This window comes from Mesoplodon bidens (assembly GCF_964165515.1).
Source record: "Mesoplodon bidens genome assembly, chromosome: 18".
Classification (NCBI taxonomy): domain Eukaryota; kingdom Metazoa; phylum Chordata; class Mammalia; order Artiodactyla; family Ziphiidae; genus Mesoplodon; species Mesoplodon bidens.
This window is the reverse complement of record NC_138175.1, coordinates 28,628,002-28,645,524: the sequence shown is the minus strand read 5'-3', so window position 1 is coordinate 28,645,524 and position 17,523 is coordinate 28,628,002. Positions and strand designations below refer to the sequence as shown.

At 55.3% G+C, this 17,523-nt stretch overlaps 1 protein-coding gene across 2 annotated transcripts in view; it reads left to right on the top strand.

Annotated features, from left to right (window-relative positions):
* CPNE2 (copine 2) overlaps positions 1–17,523 on the top strand; it is a 54,540-nt gene that overhangs the window by 26,820 nt on the left and 10,197 nt on the right. The window contains exons 4-13 of one of the 2 annotated variants that reach the window (XM_081216456.1): positions 1,419–1,493; positions 3,361–3,432; positions 4,532–4,615; positions 4,905–4,994; positions 5,956–6,054; positions 6,583–6,669; positions 8,007–8,066; positions 9,921–10,054; positions 12,180–12,234; positions 17,048–17,099. In XM_081216456.1, the coding sequence (XP_081072582.1) occupies positions 1,419–1,493; positions 3,361–3,432; positions 4,532–4,615; positions 4,905–4,994; positions 5,956–6,054; positions 6,583–6,669; positions 8,007–8,066; positions 9,921–10,054; positions 12,180–12,234; positions 17,048–17,099 (808 nt within the window). The remainder of the gene's footprint in view (positions 1–1,418; positions 1,494–3,360; positions 3,433–4,531; positions 4,616–4,904; positions 4,995–5,955; positions 6,055–6,582; positions 6,670–8,006; positions 8,067–9,920; positions 10,055–12,179; positions 12,235–17,047; positions 17,100–17,523) is intronic. The other variant, XM_081216457.1, reaches the window with a different exon arrangement.

The window sequence follows — 17,523 nt, the reverse complement described above, 5'->3', positions numbered from 1 at the left end:
GTTTGACCTTGGGCCTCTTCCTGTCCCCCTGTGGGCCACATTTCCCCCTCCAGCTCACTCCTTGGTGAGCTTACGGAGGTTGCAGGGCTAAGAGCTCCTGACACAAGTTCCGATCATTGTTAATGGCTGTGTGCCCTAGGGCAAGCCCCACACCCTTCTGAGCCTCACTTTCCCCATATTTTACTTGGGGATAGTGATGACCTCTCTGCCCAGTCTATAGGGATGGTGGGTGAATAAAATGGAAAATGCTTCGAGAGGTTCTAGTAGAGACTGAAATGCCCTGGGCCTTCCAGGAGATGATATTCAATGAAAAAAGCAAGGGCCCAGCAGTTGTGTAAGAAGTGGGGTGTGTCTCTCAGGGTCCCCGCCATGTGTCTACACCCTCAAAGGGTAATGGAGGAGAGAGCTTTAGGACCAGTGGGCAGGGGCAGGAACTGACAAGGGCTGAGGAAACCTTTACAGGGCTGACACCTGCCAGAAGCCCGGCCACCTGTAGCCTGGAGGGAGGGGCGGGGCAGGAAGTGGTGTTGCCAGGTCCTGGGGAGAGCTGTGGCCACCACGGGGAGGCCTCTGGACTGGAGCTGAGGCGGATGATGAGCAGCAAAGCTTCCGCCAAGGCTCAGCCCAGCCCTTCTCCCCTCCTGCTCTCCTAGCTCCTGCTGGCACCCCCGTTGGCTGAACCCCAACAAGCTGTAAGACAGGGGAGCCAGGTGATGCAGTCCTCAGTGGCATAGAGAAGGTGGAGAAGGGCAGAGAGAGGACCTAGGGAGAAAAACTAGCACAGGGAGACTAGGAACATGCTCACATTGGCACAAACACTGGCCTTTTCCCCAAGAAGCAGAACTGTGGTGGCACATGGAGGGTGTGGGAATGGGGTGTACAGAGACGGGTGGGAGGGAGACTTTACAATGTGTTCCACTTGTCCTTTCTATATTGTATGGATCCTTGAACTCTGTGTGAATGTATTCACTATTCAAAGCAATGAAAATACATAGGATGAGTCAGGGTTTGATCCTTTCCATCAGGGATCACACCCTGAGGGAGGGTGGGGGTCTCTGGATGACTCTGGGGGAGGCAGTTACCCGGCTAACCTCCCTTCAGCAGTCTCCAGAAAGTGAGCCTTACAAGAGCCTTTTCCTAGGGACATCCAGGTCAGCAGAATCCGACTGCTGGGATTCTGTCCCAGCTGTGGGACCTCGGGCAAGTGTCTTAACCTCTCTGGGCCTCAGTCTCCTCAGCTGCCTGGTGGGGTTAGCAGTGGTTGCTGTCTGCCTCCCAAGGCGGGGATCACACAGGGGGAGGTTTAGCCAGCGCCTGGCATGGAGCATCGTGCTGTGAGCAGTGCCTGTTGAGGATTTTTTCCTCCCTGGGTCTCCTCCCCAGCCCTCAGAATGAGCGCCTCTCTTCTCTCCCTCCAGATTGTCTCCAGCAAGAAGATCACTCAGCCTCTGCTGCTAATGAATGACAAGCCTGCGGGGAAGGGCTTGATTACGGTACCAGCCCCGCTCCCCGCTCTCTGCAGGCCCCCCACACACTGCCCACTGCCCTCCCCCATCAATGAGCCACTTCACTGGCAGATAATCACCAGCTTTGTTTGGAGTAAAAAGGCCCAACTTACAACTTAGCAACAGGTCTCTTAGCAACGGGCTCCTGGCTCCACATATGATGTGTTGGGGCTGCCAAACTGGGGAGTGGGGGGCACTGCCAGGGGTCCCCACGGTGGCTCCCCAGGCAGGGGCACTGCTCCTCCTCCCTGAAGGCCTCCAGAACCCTCCCTGCATCCACTCCCGGCACTGGCCCCTTGGGCGTCTTTCAGGCGTTTCAGGGCCTTGCCCATCGGAACTCTGCCTGTGGCTGCAATGCGCAATGATTCCTCTGATGCGCAGTGATTCTTACGATGCGCAGGCCCTTTGAGCGGCTGAGCTCTTCGGTCATTAGACTCCCGGAAGCAGGGAAGCCTGGTTTTACAGATGAGGGAACTGAAACCCAGAGAGGAAGTGCCCTTGGGCGGTTCAGCTAGTGAGGTTCGCTCCTGGATTGTCCCTCTTCAGAGCCTGTGTGACGCCAGGGGTTCTGGAGGGAGGAGGGCTGTACCTGTGTGTGTTCACAGGCCTTACTCCCCTGCCCTGGAGCCTTCCTGGCTCCCCACTACCTGTGGAGCCATGCATTCCAGGCTGGGAGGGAGCCAGCAGTCTCAGCTGTTTTTTACCCCGTTCATGTCCATGGCCTGGGTTCAAGGCAAACTGAATTCTTAGCATACCCTGCACTTACCCCAGGCCCTCATCCACTGTTCCTGCCACCTGGAATGTCCCCTCCCAGCCTCCCCGACCTCTTGGGGTTTAAAACCTCCCCATCTAAATGCCTCCACAAGCCAGCTGCCCTCCACATGGAAGCCAGCCCAGAAGGACCCCACCCAGCGGGTATGCCATCCTCCGGCATTTCCAGCAGTTCGCCTCCAGACCTGGGTTCTGTCCTCTTGTGAAATGGGGGCAGTAATAGGGCCTACGCTATGGGGTTGTTGAGCAAGTCTTAGCTGGAGGGGAGGAAGGGGAGAAGGGGCCTCTAGCCTGGCCTCTGTCTGTGGTTCTCAGGGTCAAATAGCTCGTTAGGTGAGGCCATTCCAGAGGTGTGGGAGCAGAGGAAGTCCTGGCCGAGGGAGGGCCCAGCCCACTTGGGTTGCTGTTAGCCAGAGGGCCTTCCCTGCCACTCTGGGGAGGTGAGAGGGAGAGGCCCAGAGAGGGCAGATGGCAGCCTCGAGGTCACCCAGGTGGTGCATCACTGGCTGGCCTGGGGCAGAGGGCCATGGCTGATGGGGAGGGCATGGAGGACAGATGAGTGTTGTGAGCTGACGAGACAGCAGAGGGAGCTCGGGTGGCCCCTTGCCTGCCCTGGGCCTCAGTTTCCCTGGCTGCACAGTGAAGTTGTTAGAATTTCTGACACCTTGGTGTTTTGAGGTGGTTGTGTGTGCTCCCTGGATCTGCAGTGGGGACATGAGAGGGTCTGTCAGGCTGCTCGCTGGCCCAGAGCCTCTTCCTAGGGCTCAAGACCACCCTCCATGTTTGGTCCCTGCTTCATCTCCCCCCCACCATCTCATGGCCCATCTCTTGAGCCACACTGGGGTCACTTTCTGATTCCTCATATCCAGAAGAGTTATTACCCCCATCTTCCAGAAGATGGAAACTGAGGTTTGAGGAAGACGACAGACTTGTCCCAGGTCACCTGGCACTACTCTTCCCCACCACTCCCCTCCTAGCCCTGGAGAATTGACTCCTGGGGCAACCTGTGTCCACCCTGCCTGAACGGAGGCCAGAGGGAGTCTCAGGACAGACCCCGACCCCCGATGTTCCTCTGGCCTTACAGATTGCTGCCCAGGAGCTTTCAGACAATCGGGTCATCACGCTGAGCCTGGTGGGCAGGAAGCTGGACAAGAAGGTGAGGCAGGCAAGGGAGGGGGCTCTCCATCAAGGAGCAGCAACCCTCCCCCAGCCCTGGGGTTGTGTGGCCTGGGACTTCTGGCCACCACCTTCATTGCCCCTCCAGGGACAAGTCCATAGCACACAGTCCTACTGACACCCCCAATTAGGACTGCTTCCCCACTGAGGTAGTGAGTTTCCTATCACTTAGAGATATTCGAGACATGGCTGGAAACCCACTCGTTGGGGCTCCCCATCGCATGTAGTGTAAATGCTAGGGTCCTTACAGTAACCTACAGGACCCCACCTGATGTGTCCTCAGCTCCCCCTGACTCCCTGACCTCACCCCTTCCTCATTCCCTACTTTCATTCTGTTTTAGCCAAATCAGCCTCTTCATTGTCCTAGGATTAAACCAGGCACCGCCCTGCCTCAGGACCTTTGCACTTGCTGTCTTTTCTGCCTGGGATGTTCTTTACCCTGAATATTCTCATGACAGGCCCCTCTCTCACCTCCATGTCACCTCCTAGTGAGGCCTTCCCTGAAATTGCAGTGGTCCCTGATTTCCCGCCCCCTCCTCCTTTATTTGTCTCCTTAACACTAATTGCTGCCTCATGTATATTACTTACTCATTTATTTTATGTCTCCCCCTCTTGAATATAGCCTCTTTAGAGTCCATGTTTTCTTAAATAAATGGAGTTTTAAAGGACTCTTCTGCTAGGATAGTTTGTTTTTCAGAATCCCACTAAAATGAATTAAAATCCCATCCTGCTGGGTGCCTCCCTCTGCCCTGGGGACAATCTCCCTCTTGACCTGCCCCACTGAAGATGCTGGAATTGTAACTTCTACAGGCTCCAGGTCTTAGGGTCTCTGAGCCCAAGCTCTGGTAACCCCAGGATGGGGCAGTTTCTCCTGGGGCTGCTGCTTGGTCCCAGGGGGCTGCAACTGCCCTGGGCGTCTGCTGAGCCCTGCAGAGGCTGAGGAGAGAGGGGCCAGGCTGGCTCTGCCCACAGCCCTCACTCCTGACGCCAGGTGTGGGAGGCAGCAGGGCCACACCCCCACCCCATCTGAATCTGGTGGAGTTATGCCTTCCTCCCCCTCATTCTCCCACTTCCTCCAGGACCTCTTTGGGAAGTCAGACCCGTTTCTCGAGTTTTATAAACCAGGAGGTGATGGCAAGTGGATGCTGGTCCACAGGACTGAGGTGGGTGTGTGGGGCTCCAGGGGTCTCTGAGCCAGTGGGTCTGTAGTCCGGCCACACCCGACAGCTCAGGACGGGGCTAGGCAGTCACAGTCCTGCGGTACACAGGAAAACCCAAACTGGCCCCTAAAGGACTTGTTCCCTCCCCATCACAGGGGTGCTCACTTCCATCCCCAGAGGCATGGCTGTGGGTCTCTCCACCTTGCCACTCCCTGTCCCATTGGGCTGGCCCAACCCCAGAGCTGTACCGGCCCTGGGCCTGAGTTCACCCTTGCCCCTCACTGTCCTGCAGGTGATCAAGTACACTCTGGACCCCGTGTGGAAGCCATTCACTGTGCCATTGGTGTCCCTGTGTGATGGGGACATGGAGAAGCCCATTCAGGTGAGGGGGGCTATGGGAACTCTGCTGCCCGCCCTACCAGCTCCGGCATCCTGGTTACCTGAGGCTTCCTGGGGGTGCCTTGGCAAAGCTCTGGAAAAAGAACCCTTGTGGGGGGAGGGGCAGGAGTCCTTATCCCAGGTCTGCCTGACCCTCTGAGTGATCTGGGCAGGGTCCTCATCTCTGTGATTCCCTTGTCTAAAATGGGAACAGAGTGACTGCTCTTTTTTTCCCAGAGGGCTGTGTGCTGCTAGCTAGGATAATGAAACACTTGGAAACAACCAAGTGTTGTTGCTTTGATGAAGGTGATGATTACTAGTCTCTACAGCCCTAAGTCCTCAGGGGCCATGTCTGAGAGCAAACGAGGTGGGGCGAGGCCCCGAGACCATGTAGGGATCCCCAGGCAGGGCACCAGGAAACTTGGGTTCTAGTTCTGGGTCTACTACTGCCACTGTGAGACTTTGGGCAAGTGCTTCCCACTCAGAGCCTCAGTTTACCCATCAGTACAATGGGTACAACAATTCCTGCCTTCCTTCCAGGAGTGTCATGGCAGCTAAGTTAAAGAGCATATCAAGCTGGGACTTTCTGTGCCCATCTCAGGAAGAAAATACCAGTCTAGGGAGGACTCCAGACCGTGGCCCATGAGGCCAGGTGGGCCACAACCCAAGATAGATTAGCAGCCCAGTGTCAGGTCTGTGAGGTGTGCAGCTTCCTGCTCCAGAGGGAATGGCCTTCATTACTAGAGCAGGCACCCTTTCTCCTTTTCCCGGCAATCATGGAAGGCTTCCTGCAGGAGGCAGTTCAGGAGCTACCAGCATCATCCCAAGCCACCTAGTCAGATCCTGGCGGGAGAGGGAGGCACCACCCCCCAAAAAAGGCATGGGATTTGCTCAGGGAGCTGAGAGGAGCTGGCGAGTGCCTCCTGTGGGGCAGCTCTGGGGTGACCTCGCTGGACCCACTCCAGGTTATGTGCTATGACTATGACAACGACGGGGGCCATGACTTCATCGGTGAGTTCCAGACCTCGGTGTCACAGATGTGTGAGGCTCGTGACGGCATCCCGGTAAGATGTGCACATGTGTGTGACCCCAGGACCTCGGCAGGGGATGGGGAAGGGGCACAGGTTTTTGAATCAGGCAGATTGGGGATCAGATCCCACCTCTCTGCCTTATGACCTTGAGCAAGACATTTAATCTCTCTGAGCCTCAGTTTCCCCATCTGTCAAGTGGAGGCAGAAGAGTAGAGTGGGAATTAAATGAGATTAAACAGGTAAAGTACCTAGAGCATAGTGAGTACTCGGGAGCTGTCTATTTAACTCTGAGAAGTCAGGCTCTGGGCGACAGTTCTGGGTGCATGAGTGGACATGACTTGGATGAGTTGTCTGGGGATGGAGGGCAGATGCACATCTTCTGACCTTGGGCAGATATAGCTTGGCATGAGCCCAAGGTGGCAGGAACCATTTCTGGGGGGGCTTCCTGGAGGAGGCATGCTGCCCCTTGGTCAATGCTGTGGAGTAGATTCTGGGGCCCAGGGGAGGGTCAGTCCCCACAGAAGCACCAAGCTGAGCTCCTCTTTCTCCTATGTTGCCCAGCGGGAGTTTGAGTGTATCAACCCCAAGAAGCAGAAGAAGAAGAAGAACTATAAAAACTCGGGCGTCATTATCCTGCGTTCCTGCAAGGTGAGCCAGCGTGGGTGGGCATGGGGCACAGTCCCGGTGTGGGGCCACACAGAAGGTATATCACTGCAGAAGAGACAGAGCGTTGGGTTTGGAGCCAGCAAGGCCTGGGTTCAAATCCTGGTTCTGCCATGTCCTGGCTCTATGACCCGAGCTTAACCTCTCTGGGCCTCAGTCTCCTCATCTATAGAATGGGAAGGTTAACCAGGTAAAGCATGTAAAGTGTTAGTCTCATATCACATTCCTTTGTGGAAGTCAAGGAGGGCATGTGATGACCTTCCAGGGTCTCCTTGTTGGAGCGTAACTGTAGGGAGTTACTGCTTCCCAGGCTTGCCCGTTGCATGTTCAGCATCAGAGGGGCAGAGGATATCAGGCCAGGGTGCCCTGTCCTCTGGCAGTGACATTAGTGAGGGCTGAGGTTACAGGACCGTGGTGTAACTGGGGCCACTGAAGTCCACAAAGACAATGAAGTTTGCACCGGCAGTGGCCAGGCTGAGGTCAGGGGCCAGGCCCCCCTGGATATCTGGTGGCCACGTATCTGCTGGAATCGGGTAGGACGTTGAGGAAGGCAGCCCAGGCCAGAGCAGCAAGAACCCTGGATGCTGGGCCTGAAGGTTCCAAGTCCTGACACTCTCTCTACCAGCTGGCCGACCCCAGGCCTCAGTTTCCTTGTCTGGAGACTAGGATTTACATGACCATTCAGTGAGGTCACAACGTAGCAGTGCCCTGTAGAAGTTAAGCTGGCAGGTTGCAGCATCATGATTTCGGGTCCTTGTTTCTGAAACTTGGGTCATTCACATCCCTCTTCATGATTTTTTCCACCTGCCTTGTTATGTTTTGTATTCAGCCCCTCCTCCCCCCATTTTGGTGTCTTTTTTTACTTAAATACATTTATTTTGAAAGGAACCTTTCTAACGCCACCAAAATTGGAAGGCCAGTATTCTTTGCCAAAAGGAGGCAGAGACCATCCAAACAAACAATGTTTTAGCAGCTTTATTAATTATTAGTTTATAGCAGAAGGCCTTGAGCCAGAGGCCTGGCCTCTCTCTGTTCAAAGTCGAGGTTGGTAAGGGCTACACTGGGCCCTGGGACACTGCCTGGACTCAGCGTGCATGCGTGCGTGCGTCCCACCTATTGGTAACTGTTGCTCTGAGTGCTTTTATAGAGGGATTTGGGTTTTGTTGTAATCAGATCAGGTCCATCTGCCTTTTTCCGCCTCCTTGACCCCTGTCAGGACACAGAGCAACAACTCCCCAAAGGTCACCTGTGGAGTGTGGCCAAGTGAAGGCGAGCCCTCAGGTACAGGGCAGGGGCCCACTCACCCCTCTGATTCCTTCCAGATAAACCGGGACTACTCCTTCCTGGACTACATCCTGGGAGGCTGCCAGCTCATGTTCACTGTAAGGCTCTCCCCCATCCCACCTCACCCCAGTGAGGATCCTCCCTAAGGGCTTGGGCCATGATTGCAGCAGGAGGGACTTGGGATAAACTTCAGGAATGATCCTCCCCAGGGCAAGGGGTGTGTCTGGCCCAGAGGAGAGGGTATAGGTGGATGGGCCTGAGTCAGGGCTTAGCTTCAGTTCAGGGCCTGGCTGCCCAGCCCTCAGAATGTCACTGGTTACACTTCCTCAGAAGGAAAAAAAGCCAAATTCCTCCCCACTTCCCTTCCTGCCTCATCTGCTGTGCCCTCATCCTTGCTCACTCAGCTCCATCCACACTGATCCTCCCCCAACACGCTAAGCTCTACTCTGTCTCGGGGCTTTGCATTTGCTGTTCCCACTGCCTGGAATGCTCTTCCCCAGAACCTTCTCTTGGCTGCTGCCCTGCCATCCTGCAGGCTGTGACACAGAGGTCACCTCCCCCAGTTGCCTCCTGTTCCTCTTGTCACTTCTCCTGTTTTATTATCTTCAGGGCACTTGCCACTCTGAATTTTCTTAAGTATTTCTCACTTGTCCCTGTCCCACTAGCGACTAGTGACTGTGAGTGTCCTGAGTGCGGGGCCACTGTTTTGTTTTTTTTTCCCCTCCACCCTCGGTGTATCACTCAGTGCCTGGCACATAGCACCTGCTCAGTATATGCTCATTGGAAGAATGAATCTGCTGGTGGCCACTCTGCCGGTGGCCTGGAGTGTATGCCCCATAGACTTCTCCCGTTCCTCACCCGAAGGGAGGCCTCAAGCCCAGAGGAGAACTCCTGCCAGGGTCCCATACTCTGCTCACCTCCCACCTAGCCTCCGTGCTCTCTATCACTGCTTCTGATCCCATGGGGGCTGGAAGTCATCTGCAGGACTATAAGGCGCAGGGGATTGGCCTTGTTGACCTGTAACCCCACTGGTCACCACAGCCCCCCCTCCCCTGCAGAGTGGCCGGGCCCTGTTGTTCCTCCTGCGTGCATGTGTTCACTCAGCAAATGATACCAAGCACCTCCTGTGTGCCAGACTCCAGGCCGTGCCCTTGCAGGGGTCCCTGACTGATCCTAACTGAGTTCTCAGGTGGCCATCTCATGCCCTGGGTCCCTCTCCTAGTCCTCCCCAGCTGGGCAGTCTTGCCCGCCCCTCTGTGCTGGAATTCCCTCGGGGCTGAGAGAGCAGGTGGAGCCCAGTACCCTGCCCACCCGCCAGCTCCAGCTCCCTGTGGGGCACCCACCTGGTGCTCTGTGCCCAGCCCTGTGCCTGGTTCCAGGGCCATGTGTCTTACCTGCAGTGATCATCCAGTCTGACTGGGAAGGCAGGCACTGCCCTACCAGGCAGCCCCAGGTCCTGGTGCCCCTTGTTGGTCTGAGGGGTGATGAGGAGATGGCTTGGTGCAGGGGCGAGGTGTCTGGGAAGGCTTCAGTGGGGCAGTGGCACCTGAATTGGGCCTGCAAATTGGAGGAGAATTAGATAGGGAGACGAGGTGGCCTGGCTCTTCAGGTAGAGGGAAACTCATGAAAAAAGGCCTGGAAATGGGAGGAGATGAGTGTGTGGGTTGGGACAGTGAGGGGGGAAAAGGAATTGGGGGCTGTAAGTTGGCTTTGTATCACATCTGGGCAATAGACTTTATGTTTGGGCAATAGGGAGCCACAGATGGCATTAGAGCCAGAGGAGTAATACAGTCAGACAGTTTCCAGGTTTTGGACCATCTTTTGGAAGGGTGGGTCAGGGCTGGGAGATGAAGTGGGCTTCCTGTGTCCCATCAGCCTGTCTGTTCCCTGGAGGTGAGGTAGGGAGCTGGAGTCTCTGGCCACACTGGGTGGCCTTTTCCCCCACTCTGCAGGTTGGGATAGACTTCACAGCCTCCAATGGAAATCCCCTCGACCCTTCCTCTTTGCACTATATCAACCCCATGGGCACCAATGAATATTTGTCAGCCATCTGGGCTGTTGGGCAGATCATTCAGGACTATGACAGGTAAGCTTGGGGAGGGACTCTGACTAGTCAGCTTGGGCTCCATCCATCCTGGGAAGTTCAGCTTTTCAAAGCTAGAAGGGACCCAGAGATCATCAAACCTAGGAATGAGTAGCATAGGACATGCATGCAGTTACCATCCCTTCCTATACCTGTGGCAGACATTGCTAATCAACTGCTGATCTCTGACCTACTGAGCCCAGATCCATACTGAGATCCTTCTCCACACGGTACACTGAGTAAGAAAATGAGTCAGGATAGAAAATGAAATCTGTTTGCTATTGCTGCAACCTCCACTGTTAGAGCTGGGGGAAAATGGGCCTAGGATGTAGATAGAGAATTTATCCAGTCACCCAGATCAAGGAACTGGAACCCAGACATCTTGATTCCTGTACCTGCCACCTAATGGCCTAACAGTCTCACTCCTGTTGGGAACTTCAGAGGAGCAGCCAGCTCCTCCGACCATGCTTCCTGGAGATCTTTGGGTGGGGTGGGGACAGTGGAGAGTCAGGGAAAGCTGTGTAGAGGGTGTGGCCACCAACAGGATGGGCCAGATGCAAAGTCAAGAGGGCCTTGGAGGATCCAGAAGTCACTTGAGGGTTGTGATGTCATTCTCACAGATGGTGCTTGTTCGGACCTCCAGGTCAGAGTGTGGAATGACCAGGAGGACCCATGGGGAGCAGGGGAGAAAGGAGCAGGTCCCACAAATTTGGTAGGAACAAGAGCAGGCTCAGGAATCCTGTGTGCACTTCGGCCTCCTTGAGAGAGGCAGCCTAAGGTGCAGCTTCTGACTCCCAGGGGGCTCAGGGCCTAAGGGGTGGCTGTGACCCCAGGCCACATTAAGAGAGGTATGGCATGCAGAGCAGGGGAGGTGGAAGTCCCCACCTGCATGGTTGGGTGGAGAAGCCTGCTGTTGCTGCTCCAGAGACCCTTGTATCCAGCTACCCACTCAGCCCCTTTGCTGAGCCTTCTCATGGGCATTCAGGCGTTACTGGACACTTGCTCCACCCCTACCCCTCTTACCCTCTTCCCCATCTCAGGGAGAGGCACTACCACTCACTGAAACCCTTCACTTCCTTTCTTTCCCTCATCTCCCCCATCATTCCTTCAGGAAATCCTTTCAAAATATGCTTGAATCCAGCCTCTTCTCCCACCCCTACTGCTACCAGCCTGTTTGAGCCACCATCACCTCCTGACCAGAGCGATTCAGTAACCTTCTCACTGGTCTTCCTGCTTCTGCCCTAGTCCCTGACAGTTTGTCCTCCACACAGCAGCCAGAGGATTCTTCAGTAAATACATGTTGAATGAATGAACAAATGAGATACAGTCCCTGCCCTCAGGGAGACCCCATTCGAGGAGGAAGATAGGGAAGAAATCACTGGGGTTCCAAGAGACCGGTTTACATGTGAGGCAGGAGCTGTGGGAGCACCAAAGAGAGAGGCATCCTGGGGTCTCAGGGAAACCCACAGAGAATGGGCCATTTGAATTGGGCCTTAGAGGATGAGTAGGAGTTTGCCACAGGGAACAGATTGGGAAAGGTAGTTCAAGAAGGGGTGCAATAGGATTGAAGTTGGAGCGTGAAGATGCCCTGTGTGTTTGGGGAACAGTGAGTAGCCAGTGGCCAGGGCTGGGGGACTGGGGAATGAGGGAGGGCAGGTAGAAAATGAGACTAGGCTCTTGGGCTAGATGATGAAGGGTCTTGAATGCCAAGCCAGTGTTCTCATTTTAGAATTTTTCCCAGCCATAAAAGGGACGTCAAGAAACAGCCAGTACATTTCACTTGCATCATGACTGTGGTTTAGTGATTGCCAAGGTCCCCGTTTGAGAAGGATCTAGAAGCTGTACTCAGGCCCGTGGTTAGGAGTGCTGTGGTTGATTAGCAATGTCTGCCATAGGTGTAGATGGGGGTCAAGCCTCTTATTCACCAGATACCCAGAAGTGGGTTTGGGCTCAATAGATCATTCAAACAGAGCTTTTTCTAGAGGTGGTGAGCTTTTTCTTTTTGTCCGTGGAGGTATGCAAGGCAGAGTGGGCCCAGCCCTGGGTAGGGGGTTGGGAGGGTGAGCGTGGGTAGATGAGGCCCCTGTCTGGTTGTCTCACAGTATTTTTTTCTCCTTTCTCTGATTAGTGATAAGATGTTTCCAGCTCTGGGCTTTGGGGCGCAGTTACCCCCAGACTGGAAGGTAAGTGAAGCCAGACTGTTTTCCTTTTGACTGAGATGGGATTTGCATGTATAGCCTCTCTGGGATCTGCTTTGGAAAGGTTGGGCTATGGCCCAGCTGCCCTGCCTTCTCTGCGTTTACCCCAAACCTACACACATTTCTCAGCTTGAACCTCATGCAGGCAGTGGGGCTAGAACAAGGAATAAGTTACGATATCTGTCCCCTGGTACCCCAGTCAGGTAGGGAAGATGCTAGATTTAGGAAATAAAAATATAGGATACCCAGTTAAGTTTGAATTTCATATAAACAAGTTGTTTAAGTATGTCCTAAATATTGCCTGGGACATATTTATACTAAAAAATTATCCATTGTTTATCTGAAATTCAAATTTAACTGGGCATCCTCTATTCTGTCTGGCAGCCCTAAAGACAGGCAGTGTCATCAGTGCTGAACGGGGCAGCAGTCCCTAGAGGAGGGCCCCAACCTGGCCTGGGGGTATCAGGAAGGCTTCCTGGAGGAGGTCAGGTCTAAGCCAAGAGGGGAAAGGAGAGTAGGAGTTTGCAGAGTGACTTGAGGTGGTGACGTGGCAGGTAGAGTGTTCAGGGCAGAGAGAATAGCCTGTGCAAAGTCTGGGAGGCAGAGGGAGCAGGGTGGTTGGAGGAACTGAAAGGTGGGCGTGATGAACTCTCCATGAAAGATGGGCAGGGTGGGGAGAGATGTGGCTGGAGAGGTGGGGAGCCAGCCGTGCAGCAAGCAATGGGTGGGTCTACCTGAGGTGTTATTGGCATTTTTGAAGGCTCACTCTGGCTGCTGAGTGGGGACTGGCTGGGGTGATGGTTGGCAAGATGGAGGGATGGAGAGACGGGGCAATGTCCATTACAGGTGAAAAAACAGAGGCTCAATGACTTGTCCAAGGTTACGTTCAAAACAGGGAGCCTGAATTCCAACTGGGCAGGTGGACTCTCATGTCTGTTCTCAGAATGTGCTAACCTTCTGATGAGAAGCCTGCGGCTGTGGGCATAGAGGACTCCTAAATCTACATGTATGTCTCAGCCAGTGGCCCCTCGTCTGCCCCGCTGTACCACATGCTGTTTCCAGAGTGAGCGTTCCCCTCACATCCTCTCCGGGGAGGGCAGTTTTCACCTAGAATTTCGGGGAGTGGCTCTGTGGCCTGCTGGCTATTGTATGGTAGGGGGCAGGACCCTGTGGGACCACAGCTGGGCCTCTGGGCAGATACGGTGATGCCACTGGGGGCAGGGCGGGCTGGTGCAGCCAGGCCCAGCACTATCTTGTTGCTAGGACACCAGCCAGCTTTCAAAGAACTCTGGCTGAATGAGATGTTTTCTTGTGCAAAAGCCTCCTTGGAAATGTCACAGGGCAATTCTGGGGAGGCTGGGGCTTGGCCAGGCTGGAGTGCCCGGTGGTGCCAGGAGGGATGCTGGAACGAGGCTTGGAAAGGGCAGATGCTCTATCCCACCTCCCCCTGCTGCTGGAGCTAGCCAGACCTGGCCCCTCCCAGCCCCTTACCTTCCCTCTCATTCTAACTCACCTTACTGTGCCACATGAACCTTCTTCTGTTCGTTCCTACCTCAGGGTCTTTGCATGTGGTCTTCCCCTGGCCTTTTACCCCTTTACTGACTTCCCATTGCTGCTGCTTAGCCGAGAGATCATTTCCTCTAGGACTGCCTTGAGCGTGCACACGTGGGGCCCCTCCTCCCTGCCCCGGAACTTTGTGGTCACTCTGTATGTGTTGATTTGCTCATTGTCTCAGGGAGGGCACTTGGTCTCCTCCTTGCTGTGTCTGGCTCCAGGCATGCAGTACGTGATTGTTGACAGTAAATTTGGGGCCCAGTGGCCTGAGCAGACAGAGGTGTTGGTTCTCTGAGTGTGGGAAGTTAGAGGGAGCGTGCCACTCGGCTGCCTGCCCTCAGGACCTCAGTCCCTCCCTGGGCCTGGTCCAGGTGAGCCCCAAGAGGACCCCTGACCTGGGTAGTGGCTGAGGGACTCAGGAAACAACGGCCTTTCAAAATTAGCCAGAGTTAGTCAGATGAAGAGAGGGATCAGGCTGAAGGACAGGCCTGACCAAGGTCTGGGGTGGAGAGGAGCACAGTTTATAACTCTCCCCACTTTATAGATGGGAAAACTGAGGCTCAGAGATGATGGTCACTCTGAGATCCCTTCGACTCCCTCCATGCCACCATCCACTGCCCTGCCAAAACCAGAGGGAACAGCCTCTTAAGTAACTCAAGACCATGGGCTGGGCCTGGCCAGGTGGGGTGAACGGGACCATTGATCGTCAGAAGGCAGCAGGGAGTCCCAGGGCAAAGACCTGTGGCTGGCCAGTCCCCAGGGGCCCCTAATCGGCTTGGGGTGGCCTCCAGGAAGCTTGTCGTGTTTGCTGGCATTTCTCAGGCAAACTAGGGCAGCAAGTGTGGGAGGGGGCTGGGCTGCTACAGACAACATGAACTCTTGTCCCCCAGATCTGGTCCCGGCTCTGCTGTGGCTCACTCATGTGACCTGGGCATTCCTTGGCCCCCTCTGAACCTCAGTTTTTCCACCTGTGAAATGGAGCTGCTGGGTAGAGTAGATGACTTGGGAGGCCTCCAGGGTAGATGGGTAACCTGCTACAGCCCCACCCACTCGACCACCAGGCCCCACTCTCCCCTTAATAGAGGAAAAAAATGGAGAAGGAAGAATTTGGGTGGCCGAGAAAACAGAATATTAATCCATCCCTATCAGGAGGTGGCTTTTCCCCCTTGGTCTGTAAAATCTCCTAAAATCTGATTTTGCAGGAAGTCGTTGGCCCAAGGGAGGCCTGTTTCCCTGGCAACCGTTTTCCTCTCTCAGCCCCCTCTGTACAGGCCCCCCCTCTTAGTCACTATAGAGGCTCATGAAGTTTCCATGGCAACAAGGACCTCCAGCCCCCACACCTGGAGCCCGGGCCGGGGACAGGGTGAAGAGGGCCCCTGGGCAGGAACAGGGCCCAAGAAGGGCATCAGGGGAATTGCTCCATGTCAAGCACTCAGGGCTGAGGGAGCAAAGAACAGAAAAGTCCATTCCCCTGAACAGGTAGGGATCTTCTCCTCAGGCTGCCAGGCACAAGGCAGTGCTGGGGTGAATTTCTCTGCTGAGTCCTTCCCATCTTGGCCCAGGAGGGCTCCCCAAGGTCAGCGGCCCAACCCCTTTACCAGGCTTGAGGGGCCTGGGCCTCAGGTCTGTTCTGTGTGGCCTCGGCACCTGGCTTCCCCTCTCTGGGCCTCAGTCCGTTTACTTGTAAAATGCGGATGTCAGGCTTGGTAGGGCCTCCCAGCACGCCCCTGCAGTGTCTCGGAGCTAAAGCGTCTGCCTGGGATCATCTGTGCCTGGACTGGAGTGCTCCTCCAGCCTCTGGGGGTGGGGGTCCCTTCCCCCTGGGCATCTCTTCACCCTCCCATTTAAACTCCTCAGGAGAGGAACACCTTCTCGGGTTAGTGGGTTTATGGATTGTGAGCTCAGGAGGCAGCCTAATTTCAGTTCTAGTCCCAACTCTCCCCTTCAGTAAATATGGGAACATTCTGGTCCATTCTCTGTCTCAGTTTCACATCAGAAAAAGGGAGTAATACCAGGCCTTCCTCTGTTGGATTGTTGCAAGGAAGGAGTGAGGGGATGTTAGCAAAGCCCTGAACGTGGACTGTGGCACACGGTTCACAGGGAAGGGGCCGAGTGGGGGTTTTGAGGGAGGCAGCAGGGGAGGGAGGGAGGGTCGTCTTCCCATCTGAGGTCTGGCTTCTCCTGAGGCCCTGGGTTCTGCAGCCACCGAAGTCTGACCCACAGTCCTGAATGGGGTCTAGTTATCAGTCCCTCTGTGGGCTAGCAGCACCCGGGAGTGTGCAGGGTCAGCCTCTGATGATGCCCCCGGGCTAGGGGCTGGGTCTGCAGGAACTGGGATATGGCTCTCTATTCCCTGCCCTTCTGGCCCCATTATGCTTCCTGATCCCCCAGTCCAGCTTTAAGGGGGTTGTCAGCTAAGCCCCAGTTTGGCTCGCTGGCATAAGGTGGGCTCCCTTCCAAGCACTCGTGCTTATTAGTAGGATGGGGGAAAGCACTCAAGGCCCGAAGTGGAACTCTCATTATAGCCCCACCACAGTGAAAGCAGGTGACATTCCAACTGCTCCTTGAACCTGCCACCCTCAGGTGCATCTCCACCCTACTCAGGGACTCTTCCCACTCACCCCCGCCCCCACCCCTGGCTGCTTTGGGTCTTCATTGCTGCCTGCGGGCTTTCTCTAGTTGCGGTGAGCGGGGGACTACTCTTTATTGCAGTGTGCATGCTTCTCATTGCAGTGGCTTCTCTTGTTGAGCTCTAGGCGCGCGGGCTTCAGTAGTTGTGGCACGTGGGCTCAGTAGTTGTGACTCTCGGGCTCTAGAGCGCAGGCTCAGTAGTTGTGGCTCAGGGGCTTAGTTGCTCCGCAGCATGTGGGATCTTCCCGGACCAGGGCTTGAACCCGAGTCCCCCTGCATTGGCAGGTGGATTCTTAACCACCGTGCCACCAGGGAAGTCCCTAGGGACTCTTATAGTGGGGCGAGGAGGCATAGACAGCCCTGACCCCTCGGAAGAGATTGGGATGGTGTGGAAGGTTCTGTTTCTTCTGTTACAAAGTGAGGGTGGTTGGGCCTGTGGGTCAGACCTAGCAGTGGAGGTGAAAGCAGATGCAGGGGTATCAGTAGCCTTGACCTGGGGTCAGGGTGGCAAAGAGCCAGGTTCCCTCAGAGGGAGCCTTGCCTGGCAGCAGGTGGGCCTGGGCCCAGGTTTAGGCCAGGAGGCTTTCAGCTCAGCATTTTCTCTGCATTTCAGGTCTCCCATGAGTTTGCCATCAACTTTAACCCCACCAACCCCTTCTGCTCAGGTGAGTGTCAAGCCCACCTGCATCTCCCCTGGGTTTACACCAGGCCTGGCCATCTCCCTGGGCAGACGCGGGGGAGAGAGTACGGGTTTCTGTTCTTTCCTCTCCCCTCCCCTCGCACTTGCTCAGTGTGGCAGATGGGGAGAAGCTGGAATTTGGAGTCAGGTGGCCCTGGATTCAAGGCCAGCTGCTGCCCTTTTCTGGCTGTGTGACCTTGGAGAGATCACTGCACCCCACTGGGCCTCTGCCTCCTCACCTGCCTCAAGGAGGTGTGATAGCAGGGTAGCTCACCTCACTGGGTGGTCAGGTGAGAATTAAGGGAAGTGTTGACAGAAAGCCCTGTGTAGGCCAGGAGGGGGTGAGAGCAGCAAATTACACACCTGCCTCTCACCTCCCCTCTGCCCTCACTGGGAGGGCCCATTCTTGT